General features: G+C 36.0%; 1 protein-coding gene across 1 annotated transcript; it reads right to left on the minus strand.

Annotated features, from left to right (window-relative positions):
* Window positions 1–7,364: 7,364 nt before the first annotated feature.
* LOC146735098 (aquaporin-9-like) lies at window positions 7,365–14,571 on the minus strand. The gene is made up of 7 exons (XM_085506767.1): window positions 14,441–14,571; window positions 10,351–10,477; window positions 9,830–9,967; window positions 9,355–9,473; window positions 7,989–8,206; window positions 7,584–7,726; window positions 7,365–7,472 (listed from the first exon to the last, which is right to left on the minus strand). The coding sequence occupies exons 1-7, from the start codon at window positions 14,546–14,548 to the stop codon at window positions 7,387–7,389; spliced, it is 939 nt and encodes a 312-aa protein (XP_085362893.1). The 5' UTR covers window positions 14,549–14,571; the 3' UTR covers window positions 7,365–7,386.
* Window positions 14,572–14,974: the final 403 nt, after the last annotated feature.

Genomic DNA, 14,974 nt, shown 5'->3' on the forward strand with positions numbered 1-14,974 from the left:
ACATACTGTATTGTCCTAACACGGATTGTAATCACGCACACAATTTTAATTATGGACGCAATTTGTTTTACACAACTCCGCAAATCAGTTAATCAGTTTGAAAATATTGGGTTTCCAACTGTTTCGTGCGATACCATTTGTGTAAATAACGTTTTTTCAGTGTAAAGCTTTTTTGCGAACAACTTAACATGATAAATCGCTGATAAATCAATAATAAATTTTGAATTCCTAAGTGGACATACGTAAAATACATATATTGCATTCATTATCAGATGCAGCACCTAGTTTATGCCACCGCCATATTGTTCCGTACACCAGCATTCACGGCCATCTAAGTTGTTCACTGGTTTACTATGCACGCTTGGAAATTGCGGTTGGGACAAGTGTGGGTCCAACCAACCTCATCGAAAGACATCAAACTAATGGATGAGGGACTATGACACGTTGAATATAAATTAAAGATGCAATATCTTTTTAATTTATTTAACCCAATTGTTTAAATTTCTGTATGACAATGGCAAAGATAAATACTTTAAACGAATTGTAGGTACTTACGAAGTCACTAGTGTCAAGTGCGTGGAATTAACCCGGGCAGAATGCTAGAGAATGCGCGTATTTAGTCTAACGGCGCACTCTCGTAAAATGGTTTGATTAAACCAGCTCCAGTCACGTGACGATCAACAGCAACTAAGCTGGCGATGTTGCTGTTTTGGTGTTTGAAACATTATGGCAGTGACAGTAACACTAGAAGGAATCGAGCATGTATTGATACGAAGTCAATATATGGTAGCTGTGTAGGTGACCAGCTTATTGAATATTCTCTTTAAAACTGTGTTGACACTTGAGTGGGAGTGAAATTTTTCAGATATTGAACGACACATGTGTCTCACCCCTTGTGGCTCACTGTAGATTAGAACATATTACCTTTATATTTGTTATCTAGTGTACGTATGTCAATACTGGATTGCATAGATATTGCGTTCGTATTACACACGTCTCTTCCTTTATCTCTGCTTAGTTCTATGCTGACTATAGAGGGTGGCCACAATTGGTAGTTTTGTAAAATGTAAATATATGTTTGCTACATACTATATCCAATGTCGCTTTTTTTGCGATGAGATATTGTTCCCAAGCTGACTATATCCATTTAACCACGTTACCTAGTCTACACAATTATTTAAGCAATAACGGATTAACAATAATTGGACATTTCTGAACAAATCATGACTTAAAATTGTAAATCAATCTTAAGTGTATGAACAAATGAATATTTGGTAATTGTGTTAACAAATAAACCTACGTCCAAGCCCCAGCACCATATTTGAACAAATTGATAGTATTGTCACAGTTATGACAAAATATTAAACTTACAACGAAGCCAGTCGACCCGATCAGCAAAATACCATCTCATGTGGCACTCTGCTGTTATACAACAACAGCAACACAGTTCCAAACATTTATGGGAAACCATGACGTGAATCCGTTTTTTTTTTGGAATGTGTGTTTTTAAACTGCTAAAATACGCATGTTAATTTATATTTAAATATCTACACTATCTGCAATTTTAGTCTCATCAACATTCCATCTATTTTTGTTTCAAATCCCGCTGTTGGTGTGACAATTCTATCACGGTAGTTGTGAATATTCGCATACAATTAACGTTAAATATTAAATTGGCGTACATAGATTAACTGTACTATTTAAGCAATATATATTAATGATCGAAAGTGTCTCATTTATTATTTTCTATCGCTGGCTGAAAAATACAACGAGATCTTACCACATTCACTATCTAGCATTCACTATCTAGATTATAGCAGTGAGTCGTTAAACCCGTGATCATCAAGCAACTCGTACTGCCTCTCCTGAAAACACATAGCACGCGCCAAGGTCTTGTATGCATAATAACCTCCAACTAAATCTACATACCTTTCCATTGTGTGTCGACAATATTAATTTGTCATCCCCAATTTTGTCACAATCAACAATCATATTAGATGCGGTGATCTTTCACCTGGTTTTTGCGTTCTGCGACAACTTGACAAAAGTTGTGTCACGACCTGCGTCCTTCTCATTCACGTTATGATTTTGAGCAGAGTGTACATATTGCAGTTTTTTAGCATTACTGGCAATCTCAGCTGGCAATCTCCGAGTCCTCTACCAAAAATAGAGCATATGGGACACATGTAATGTGAATATTGCTAGTATGCTTGCATTTCTCGACCATTTTCCATCTTCAGTATTTAAAATGAGTTATATGGATTTATAAACAAATTATACGAAGGTCCGACATTTAAATATTTAAGTAAAGTTTAACTGGCCTAATGGCGGCCAAATGTCTTTTAAATCATATTCGTGACGCTTAATATTCTAAATTTCGGTGTTTTGTGGTATTTTTAATGTTTAATAGCCAATAAAAACGTTTCGGCTGTTTAGGTTAATGGTATTCTACAACGGCCAAGCATACTCATAACAGCGCTAGGAATAAAGGTATTTTGAACTGTGATCCCCTGCATTGTCTGTAATCCAAATTACGTTTATTTAAGTGCGCCATCAAACAATTGGCGGGGTACTATAACCTCATCGGTGAAATGCAGTACAATATGTACTTTGACTGCGCCTACCAAATAGAATATCCAACCTATCCCGATTCGTGTAATGACGCTCACGTGTTTATATATCTTTTTGAAAGTGATGATGATTTCTATTCCAACTCTGCTGTTTGTGGCTCAGTGAAATCATTCTACCAAGAACAAATATCAAAAAAAAAAACTGTTTTGTTGCTCTCAGCGACCGACCGAAAAATATGAAATATCGGGTCGCGTTTTTTTTTTAATAGGCCCAAATATTAAAAACTCACCATTTTAAGCAGTAAAAAAGTGTTTCCTCTAAAAATTAAGGATCCCAGACCGTTGTTTGATCCACAAAGCCCGTAAGTGGCGACTTTGAACTTCGGGCTGATCTGTATTTCTCTGACATGTTCCGAATACTATGAAGTCCATATACCTTGGCTATTTATGATACTCTTAGTTTTCACGAATTTAAAAAAAAAAAGAAAAAAAAAGAACGGCTTATTTTTTTTATTTTTCGACTTGAGGGCAACATAGGTTTTTTTTGGCCTAACTTATATGTGACATGAATTTTATTATACCTTAAGCATGTGTTATGCTGACCTGTAAAAATGTGTAAAAAAAATAGAACCCAAGTATAAAAAAGTAAATTCAATCTTAAAGATATGCTCTAGATAATCATGTGGCCGTCATTGTTCCATGTACATGTTTAAGTTAACATATGCAAATGAGTCGTAGGGAATTAGTATAACGAATATTTGAAAATAGTATATCGATTATAAATTTGGAAATCAATGGCGGGGGAGGTTTGGAGCTACAGTATGTTAAAGGCAAAGAGTAAACAGAAAGCAGTATGATTATTAGTAGTTTGAGATGACAAGGAAAATTGGAGAAAAAAGGGTTATACTATATACTATATATTTTATACACGATTATATACCTTCACACAATTGTTCAATAAATTAAGTACTCTAGTCAGAACACACAAGTCGTGAAATTTTAAGCTATGAGATATTTTTTAGAATCGTAATACAATTGAAACTTTTATTCCGCAGATTGAATCATCATGTCTTACTTTTAAAACAAGCAAAAGAACACCTACTGACACCGTGACTATTATATATCCTGATATTTAATACTAACACTTACATAATGCTGTCAACAGCAGCAGTTTCGCATCTCTGGGACCAGAACACAATCAGTACTGAATCACGTCTTTACATTTAGATTTAAAAACAACAAAATAACACTTATATAATGCAGTCAACAGCAGCAGTTCGGCAGTTCTCTAAAATCCGAAATCACGCCCTCGGTGGCGAATTTTAGAGAACATATACTGATTTTTGCTATAAATATGGCATGACGATGGAGGGACGTGCAGCTAGATATGGTGAATGAAGCGAACGGAGAACGTTGTGGGCGACGCATTTTATGTGCTGCTGCAACCGGTTTCGTCTTTGTGATTCATGTGCACTATGATTCATAATTAATACCGTAACAGCAAATATATATGATTTCAATAATTTAAAAGTACTTTTATTTACTGGGATTATTATCTCTAGGATCAGAACACAATAAGCACTGTTTGGACAGTAGACTGAACCATGTCATAACATAAGATATGATTTGAAAATAGTTAAACAAGTAAATGTTCGATTCATTTGTCATCAGGAATACCTTTGATTCTGGTATGTTCCTGGATTTAATTGTTGCGAAATGTTGTGCTTGTCGCATCAATGACAGTGTCACTTTCTGAAGACAAAATTACTTTAAATGAGATTGGCATCGGTGATGGTTTTTGAGAAGTGTTGCACTTTGGCCACTTGGATATTTAACCCCATGTAAAACAACTATCAATTTTACAGATACAATTTGGCCTTATACATGGACGTACATGACTAAAGTATTCAAAGTACATTTATATGGTGCATAATTTGCGTTTTGATTTTGAGTAAATATCCGTGTACAATTCTTGATTGTGAGTTTTGCATCATGCTCATTTGCTAAGTGTGGTGCACGTGACTGTTTTTGTCAACGAAGCTGGCTAAGCTGAGTTTATCGAATTCCATTTTCCATCCGTGAACTGTTACATGTCCGTTTTCATCTTTGAAAATTTAACTCAGAATGCGTTTGTACATTAGTATATTTGGTATGTGGATAGATCTCTCTTAGATTTGTTCATTTTGTAACCAAATCTGAAATTTTAATGATTATTTTAGTCAATATTAATGTTTTGATTTCGTATTTGAGCCATAACTCAAAAGGCTCTCACAATTGGAATGTAAATATCTTTTCTATATCTCTCTGAAATTTGATATATTTTATGCCAGAATCTCAGATTTTTAATGTTTTCTCCTTTTTTAGCACGTGGTACTTTGTTCACAATATCGATTCTGTGCCTCCTACTGGGTTTTATGATAACTGTCAAGTCCTTGTCATAGTAATATAAAAACGGTGTTTTACCAACTAGTTTTTGGTTTTGCGAGAATTGCTATGCAATGTGCGAGTGTATGATGATAAATGTTTCAAATTATTTTCTTGAAATTGATCTCTAACAATTGTAGATGTCTAATATTTTGTTATAAATATTTATGACCCTCTTTTAACGTGATATATTCCGATTTCCAGTTCGTAGTATATTTTTACGGTTTTCTATAATAAATGTATAAAACATCAATTATATATATTATAATATAAAGGTCACTTAAGTGATGCCACATTTATTTAATTGTCACATTACATCGATTCTACATTTCTTTCAGATTTGGAGATAATGGCAAATGTGGAACATGATTTTTCTGTTAATATTGAGCATGGAACACCTGAGATACACGTGCGTTTTTAAGTTTCAAAATAGAAATTATTTTATTGTCAGTTCTTCAGTTGGTGTAGGAGTTTTAAACTTTGATAGATCCAAAATATTTGGTTCATTTGAATATGGCGTGCTTATCGATAAAAGTAAAACAAAATGCACGCAAAACATAAATATAATGATGTTGAATTTATTGACATGTTAAACTTTCTTATAGACAATATATTTGTCAAGTTTGATAAATTAAACACACTATGGGCACGAATTGAGCACCACTTCTAGCAGACTTATTCTTGTATCAGTATTGGGCCCAATTTATATATCTTTCATTAAGTCGAGAAAAACGACTTCTTTAGTTTAAAAACAAAACAAAATGTGTCTAGTTATCTTCACTTGATTTACCCTGAAGAACTAACCATCATGAACACATCAGAGAGCGTGAATTCAACTTTACACCTTCATCTGTCCCTCCGAATTAAACCTGTATGATAAGCGAGATGATTTCAATTTGGAAATTAACAATTTCCCGTATTTGTCAAGTAGTATTGCCTCAGCTCCAGCTCATAGTGTATGTACGTCTCAAGTTTTAAAATACTGTAGAACATATAGGTCATATGACGGTTTTAGTAAGACATATCTCACTAGCTGCAAAGTCCGGGAGGGGGCTTGTATAATATCGCCTTCGGTTTTTTTCGCCTTCGTTTTTTGGGTGTGTCCATCATCATTTCTCGGAGATGCCTGGACCGATTTTGCTGAGACTTGGTACAAAGACAGAGTGACCAATGGTACAGATGCAAGTTGATTTATTTTTTCAAGGAATCAATTAATGAGCTCATTTGCATATTTAATTATTAATTTGAATTCTTCTTAATATCTTGTGAACTAATAGTCCAAATCAGACCAAACTTGGTAGAGACTTGATTTATCAATATAAAATATATGCTATGCAATCTTGAGTTTTAATTTAATTAACAAGCTCATTTGCATATTTAATTAATTTTTCATTTTTTTTAATACCTTGTGAACTAATTGTCCAAATGAGACCAAACTTAGTATAGACTTACTTGGTCTGTCAATATAAGACTTTAAGGGCGACAGTCGTCGCGCCGCGTCCTGTTCGATATGGGACTCATAGCGACGTAAAATACATTGTTTATTTACATGAAATTCGAACACGCGCTGCGCGACGACCATCGCGCTTTAATTAATAAGCTAATTTGAATATTTAATTAATTTTGAATTTGGGTTAATATCTTGTTAATAGTTCATCTGTTTGCTATTTAATATTGACTCAATTGAATTTCCATATTCAATTGATTGTGAATTTTTGTTAAAATTGATGCAAATTTTTCCAAATTTAATAGAGATGTCCTAGCTGTTAACTTTGAGTAACATACTTTTGATTTTCAACTTAATCTTCCAACCCGATTTTATACATATACATTTAAACTTTATAATTCATAGCCAACTATAATCACATCTGACAAGTGGGGGCTGTGTCACCTTCAGGTGACTTGTCAACACATGTGTTGGATATACGCCGCCCATAATATGCTTACTATTTATTGATGGTATATGGCTCAACAAACATCGTGGGAAAAGAACATGTACGTGAGTCTTCATCAATATGGTGATACAAGTATGTAAACAGAGCAATTAGTGTTTTGTAAAAAGGAATTTTATAGTTAATTATATACAGATTCTGGCATCACCCTTTAAAACCAAGTTATAATATCTTCAATAATTTAGCCTTGTAAATTACACAGAGCGCTCGAAATAAAATGTTTTTTTGTTTTTTGTTTTTTTTGCACTTTTCCCGGTGATTACAGTGGGGTTTTTTTAAACAACGAATTCGGAGTTACCCACGTTATATGTATGGCCGTTTTTATGCGAATGGTACGTTACTACTTTTGCTCCGTATGAATATATATATTTATATAAATGATATAATAAATTTAGTGAATCATTTCCTGTACATGTGGTAGGTTTTAACAGCCTGACTTTTTATTCTTCTTCAAATCCGGCATTGGATTTGCTCACAGTACATGTTGCTTGATCTGTACCTTCTTCCTGTGTTAAATCTTTTAGGGCTGAAATCAAAAGAATATAATTAAGCTCTGAAACCTAAAATACTTGTTTTAAATTGAGTAATTCTCTTCTAACGAGCGAGTCAGTTTGGCACCACCGATTATTGTACTTACTAAACTCGTTCTGATCCAGACTATGCGAATCCTTGTCATCAGGATGATGGGCTTCTACGAATACAATATAAATAAGCGCCCCACATACACCTCCTATTAGTGGACCTACAACTGGCACCCACCACCAGTTTATACCATTAGGCCTACAGAGTCAATGATATTTTAAAGACCAATACATTCATTGGGTGCGAAGTGGTTACTCTATATTTAATATAACCTGTTTAGACGCGCAATTAAAGGGGGTGTTGATCATATATCCTAATCAAGTCAACAATTAAATACATTTTATTCAATTATGTCCGTCATGGTGTATCCACAAATAATGTGTTACATCTAAATATATGTGCCAATATGGCCCATGGTATCAATGCGTTAATGGTGTTGAAAAATGAAAATAAAACCTACGTCCAAACCTCTGCCCCATATCCGACCCAGTATGAGAAAGTACGTGGTGCCAAATCCCTTGCTGGGTTGATAGCATAGTCACAGTTATGACCAAAAGCCAATCCTATAACAAAGACTGCCAACCCAATCAGCAGAGGCTCCATACCATGTGGCGGCTTGTTGTTTCTCGTGTCCACTATTGCCATTATACAACCCAGCAGCAACATGGTTCCAAAAATCTATTAGGAAACGATGCTCAATACATATTAAGTAAATTTGAATACAGACTACTATGAGTATTTGTCAACATAGAACATTGCTTTTCTACGGCAATGTAGAATTAGTGTCAAGGTCGCCGCGATTAATATTTTAAATCCATTTCGTCAACAATTGGTGTGAAGTATTATTAGTATTTACGAACATCGTAAAAAAAATCTCAAAATTCCGCTTTTTAAGCACCAAAATAATGAATGCAATACTGATGGATGTACTGGTCTAAATACCGCCTTTCAAACGTTGTTGACAGCTTTGATTTATAACAATAACAATAACGATAAGAACGAGAATTATTCAACTACTATATATAGAAAAAATGCACATTGTAAATTATTTACTATCATTGGATTCAGAACAGAGGAAAATAAATTATCAAAACTGACATATTACTTGCAGAGTATGTTGATTAATATCAGGCTTTGTTTGACATCAAATAAAGACAGGCTTGCTAAAGTATTGACTTATACGATCAATACCTTAAAATATAACACACAAATTCTTTCATCTCCATAGCAACATCCAGCCAAATCTGCCAAACTGTCTACGCCCCGGTTGTTACATATACAAGCCCAATTAGCAGTTCTATTAGGTGATCGGTTTCCTCTGCAACAACGTTACTTGACTTTAATAATAATCGATAATATTTGATGGCCTGAATTTGTCAGAATTGCTGGAAATATATACGTAGTTAAACGTTCATTTTTTTCAACGATTTTCAGCGCGTCCCAATGTTCAGCGGTTCTCCAACATTCGTCGATTTACAATGATTCCCCTCTTCGGCCCATAGCAATTTGAAGGGATCCTATTTCCCGCAATTCGCGCATATGCATGCGATCACAAATGTCAAATGATATTTTCAAACGCCGATGAATATGCATTACTGATCTCAGAGTGCAACTTGAAATTGGAATTAGTGAGTGTATTTTCTATATTATTATACTTCGTCGGTCGTCGCACCGCGTCCTGTTTCATACGGGACTCAGAGCGACGTAGAGAACGCGTGTACAAATACATTATTTGCATGTTTACATGGAATTTGAATACGACCACCTCCCATCAAAAACCACTCAATACAGATACAATAGATACGATATTTTTAAGTGTTGTTTACCTGATCGCCTAAACCTGTTTCTATGGTAACATAATCTTGTGGATACGTTGCCCATATAGCGGCAGTGGCGTTAGGACCATATACTTGTCGTTCGCCGCCATCAAAATCCTCTATTGCATCTAGAATAAAGCCAATGTTAAGATTATTAATTGTCTAATTGCGAATATCACCGGTCTTCATAATTCGCAGTCGACTTGCCTTGTCCGTGCCTAACAAATGTATCAACATAATATTATTTCATTGATTTTTAGCCAAATGTCAGCTTTCAATGTATGAAAAATGACTAACGGTAAATTGATCATTTATTGCGAGAATATTCATGAACCGATTAAAAATTATGGAAATAACCATCCACTATCACTCCAAATTGATTTAGGCTGTCTTCAACACAAACAATTTGTAAATTGAGATGTACGTATTGCCAGCATCATTATGTGAATTGCAAATACATGGAATAGAAAAACAACCAACTCACCATAATATACTCCGTATAAACATCCACACGCTGCAAATGAACCGAGAAATTGCATCAACCAATAAAGGGGAACTTTTACCCAATCAAATCTTCCGATAGTTGCCATAGCTAAAGTCACAGCTGGATTGATGTGAGCTCCTGGTGGGGTATTAAATTAGAAAATTAGATTAGACTAAATTACAATAATCAATGGTTTTGCAGAAAATAAACGGTGTCTTGATGTACATCAACTGATTAGAAAATATTGTTGTATCAAAAATAATTGATTATACACATTCCTTAAACTATTCAAGCATTTGCCTTAAAGAGGGAGAGTCGTCATCTGCGCATGCGCCAGATGGCCATAGCGTGTCGTTGTTTACAAACAAGCGTCTACCCATGAGCCTTTGCGTTTTTAGCGTGTGTTGTTATCGTCACACGGTCGCTTGGGACTCAATTCCCGCGCGTGCGCAGATGACGACCCTCTTGCTTTAAATCATCACCAATCACCAATAACAGCAATTTATAAATATACAACTTACCTGAAGCGCTGTATGCAAAGTGTATCCCCATGGTAACTGCTATAGCCCATCCCCAGTTAACAGAGAGGTACTCCCCCTTCTCGCCTCTGCTCAGGAGATATTGTGCCTCTGAACCATTTCCAAATGCCTGCAGGAAGATTTGTTATTACCAAACGCTTCAGCGTGGTATTAAGAGTTTGTTTTCAGGGGTGGGTGATACCAAGGTGGGAAATGGATGCACATATGGGGTTAATTCCTTGAATTGCAATATAGAGGGTTCAGGCTGAAATACAATATATAGTGTTTTCATGTTTCGTCTGATATTTCTGTGGTATTCTGCTGCTGTAAGTAATGCACGATTTGTTCCGAAATTCAGTATATTGTGTGTATTCCAGGGTTATTCGTTTTTTGCTGAAAACACCCCTATTTTTTAGTGGCAGAGTTTGAATAGTCTCACTCCCACTGGGAAATCTGCATTGTTGCTTGAATGTGAGTTAATTAAACACATTTTCCAGACCGGCGAAAGAGTATGCAACAGCCAATTTTAACAGCCTGTCACGTGATTTTAGTCTGAATGTCAACATGAACAGGCTAGTCCATTTTACGCAGGAGTAATTGGGAGTAGAATATGTGAGGGATAGTATCAACAGAGATGTGTATAGTGAAAAGTAATATCTATCCTTCATTTACATCTCTGAGCATTTCTGTTTTAGTATATTGGTTTGAAAATGTTGAACTTGCATGATTTGCAATGTGTTTTTTTAATGGGACTCCCCTATTGATCGAATCCCGGGTTTGAACGAGAACGGCACACCACGTGATTCGTTTGAATACAATGCTGATGGCAAACATGCCGTGTTAATTGCGGTACTCCACTGACGGGATGACTTACTGCATGCTACAACTTCGCTTGTGATGTTGCTTGTTAGCCATGGATTACATGAATCTTGATTACCAGTCAAATGTTGCTCATTTGACGTTGGTAATCTTTATTTGGAACTGAGTAACTTCCTGGTACTTCGTACTATGATAAAAATCAGTCAACATACATCAAGTTCTCACAATCGTAGTATTCCATGTGATGTACACCTAATATGCCAAAAATGTTGCTGAACGATTTGAACTGAATAAAAATAGCAGACGAAAATTTGTTTACAAAATAAAAATACTTCGGTTGCCAATGAAAACCGGTAAAAAACAAGCAATATGTTTTCGGCTGTTATCATGGAAGGGACATGAACGTGAAGCTAACGTCTGTTTATAACTAAAACCGGGCACCTGATACGAGGTTTGCAAAATAACATGGCAGTCATTAGAAGTCACTTTATTTTATTGTTAGGACGTATTCAACCGTTAAATGTATAATTTCCAATCGTTTTGCGATAGTATTTTCTAGATTGGAAGCAGCATTTACATTTTATTCAAAGTTCAAAGCTGCGTTGGGATTCCGTTGACAGTGGTAACAATGTCGGCGCCGGTGATCTCTTACCAGTGCGCAACGTAGCCAAAATAAAAGGCATGATCATTTGGGCACTGCTATTACAAGACTTTGGCTGTTGCCATGGTAGCGGTGGGTCAGGATTGTTTTTCCAATTAGTGATGGTACGACCTGCCTGTCAAGTATGAACCGTGACAAAATCAGCCAAGCCAAAAAAAAAATCACAGAAGAGTTAAAAAGCCATTCCTGCTGAACAGTTACTTTAACTTCGGGGTCAACTTTCTCATTAATGAAAAAAGATATCAAAAATTCAAATAGTAACTTTTTGCCCACACTCCAGCCGAGGACAATGAGCTATGTCTGAGGTGTTGTATCACAGGGAGTTGGACAAACTTGTGTATTTTAATAAATTATTGAATAATAAAATGTTATATAACTTTTCTTTTACCCCCCTCCCCTTCCTGGTATCTATTTCAAGTATTTTTGTCAGGTTCAAATCGTTCACCAGCATTTTTGGCATGTTAGATGTACATCACATAGAATACTAGGATTGGGAGAACTTAATGTTTGTTGACCACCTGGAATCTGAGTTTTATAAATCTTGAAGGGCTCTCGGAAGATCCACCCGCTGCCTGGACCCGCAGTAAAATCTCCGATTAATATGGAGCCGCAACCATCAACATCGATATACCATGAGGTTTCTGCTGGCGACGTTGCGGCGTTACTCAGTTCCAAATAAAGATTACCAACGCCAAATTAGCAAAATTTAACCGGTAACCAAGACTCAGTCTATCCACGACAAGCAAGCAACATCACAAACGAGGTTGTAGTGTGCAGCTCACGAGTCAGCGACGACCGATTTCAACGAAAGTCATTCCGTCAGTGGAGTACCGCAGTTGCACGGCATGTTTGCCAATGTACAGATCTGTGGAGGAACTTTTAACTTCAACATCAACCGTGTATCGTAGTCGCCCAGTTTAAGTTCTGGTTCTGTCGTGGTCCCAACTAAAGGGCGACAGTCGTCGTGTCGCGTCCTGTTCGATATGGGACTCACAGCGACGTATACAACGCGTGTAAAATACATTGTTTATTTACATGAAATTCGAACACACGCTGTGCTACGACCACCGCGCTTAAACATCCACGAGTTATTTATTCGGACAATGACTTAAATTAGACGTCTGATTATTTTATTTTCACACGTACAGCGACACGCGTTCTACACTGACAAGCGTTACTAGGTCGCAGCACTGTCTTGGAGCATATTAATGGGCAATTGGGTTCCCCGATCTAAATTTCTATCCCGGTTTGTTGCACGTTCTTTTTTTAATATGAAATAATCAAATATGGGACATGTGTATAATAACAGAACCCCACACCCTCCCCGTGGCTTCGCTCGTGAAAGTACGGCAGCAGGATACACCGCATCACTCGTGAAAATAACTTCCATACGCAATGAAAGCCACGGGGAGGGTATCTGTCATAATACTTCATTATCACTGAAAACATTTTTCCCCTGAAATAAATTCCAGTGAATATGCCATTTCCCTCATACTATATTGAGACACAGCGCAGTGAAAATTAGATTCACATGTAATGCTTGAAAACATGTCAGCAAAAATAAATTAAGTGAAATTCTACGTGACTTCATAATAGTTGGAAATGAACACATTACACCCGACCCTACCACTCCATATACAATGTAAACCACACCCCAAAACATCCTTTCACCCACAGTTACTACCGTGTTTCACCAGTGTATTCTATTTGACGTCAGAAGAAATTGAAATAAACAAATTAATTATAATTTCAGCCTCTAGTTGACCACTGATTAAATAAACTACCTCGTCTTTATGTCAACTTGCAGTTATTCGTTGCCTACATCAGTGACTTCAAAATATATGTTTCAATCCCAGGAATTTCACTCGCTGTTAATTGCATGGGAGTGGCAGTCTTTAATGAATTTCTATTGTCATGTCAATTTCTTGCGATTACTCGAACATTAAGCTGTAACCACATACCGCCTAGGTGCTGTAATTAAGTCTTGGTGTAAGCACCATATGAACTATGAACAATGCATGTGAAGCCAGCTGTGGGGTATATTCAATCCTATAGATTTCTCATTGTTTGGTAACTATTTGCTGCAAATGCAACAAAAATCAATATAAAAAATATTACCCACACAGTATTCTACAGGTTACTTGTTCTTGAATAGTTTCTCAGCACGAATCTACTAAAGTAGTGATTGAAGAAACCTCCCTATTGAATAGTGCTAGATCCATGATTGGTTTTGTATTGCGCCCTCTATTTTCGTGAACTCTGTAGTTGCTCAATTTAGTGCACGTGGTATTGCAGGTTGCAGTTTATTATGAATCACGCTATGAACTCTGAACATTGCACCTTGATGTATTTTTTGCATCAATTGTCACAGATGGTTAACGTGCAATGTGCGTTTTCACGATTTCATACCCGGGTTAATCCAGCAAATTACAACTTGAATCCACACTGGTCTTTGATGTGTAATATAATCTATTGGGTACTCTTCAACAAATATTCAGTATGTTGAACTATATTCAAATGGTGGCACGCTGATGTACTTATCAGTGTACAGTTTATAAATCGATCTACGTTACAGTCAGCAAGTGAATTACAGGAAAGTTATACAATACTTACGATTAAAATAAAAGTTCCAATAAATTCGCCCAACGATTCACGCACTATTTGGTTCTTGATACCAATACCCTTGAATATCTTCTCCACAAAGTTCTTGTAGGTTCCCATTGTGAAGTCTCGGTGCAGCGATAACCTCGTTGACGGCCTCTTTGTATGCGTGTTTTTATCGGACAACGAATCTCAATAATATAACCCCGCAATAATATCGGACTTTGCTCGTTATGCGGTACTCTATTTATGATATGGTCATAACAATAAATTAACTTGTCATTTCAAGCGTACTAGTATGTTCATTTCAACCATGTTTATTTCAAGTCACCAATAATAAATGTCGATTATGATTGATATGACGCGTCGTGTGCAAAATAATAGTATTTTGACCTGTAAACAGTGTGGAATCAGAGCAGATAAATTATATTATGACTGCGTGATATAATGTATTAACTAGAAATATGTTTCCAGTACTGCGCATGCGTCACAAAATAATTCAATATCCAAGTTATATTGATGGGAACGTGTATGTTTTGGATACTT

This window comes from Saccoglossus kowalevskii, chromosome 13 (genome assembly GCF_978046115.1).
Source record: "Saccoglossus kowalevskii chromosome 13, keSacKowa6.1, whole genome shotgun sequence".
Taxonomy (NCBI): domain Eukaryota; kingdom Metazoa; phylum Hemichordata; class Enteropneusta; family Harrimaniidae; genus Saccoglossus; species Saccoglossus kowalevskii.

What these genes read in the sequence shown, in the direction of transcription:
- LOC146735098 (XM_085506767.1), bottom strand. Translation starts at nt 14,548, where the DNA reads ATGGGAACCTACAAGAACTTTGTGGAGAAGATATTCAAGGGTATTGGT. An exon ending in TTGGAACTTTTATTTTAATC is followed by an intron (nt 10,478 to 14,440) that starts GTAAGTATTGTA and finishes ATCTTCCTGCAG; the next exon opens with GCATTTGGAAATGGTTCAGA. An exon ending in TCTGGATCAGAACGAGTTTA is followed by an intron (nt 7,473 to 7,583) that starts GTAAGTACAATA and finishes TTTTGATTTCAG; the next exon opens with CCCTAAAAGATTTAACACAG.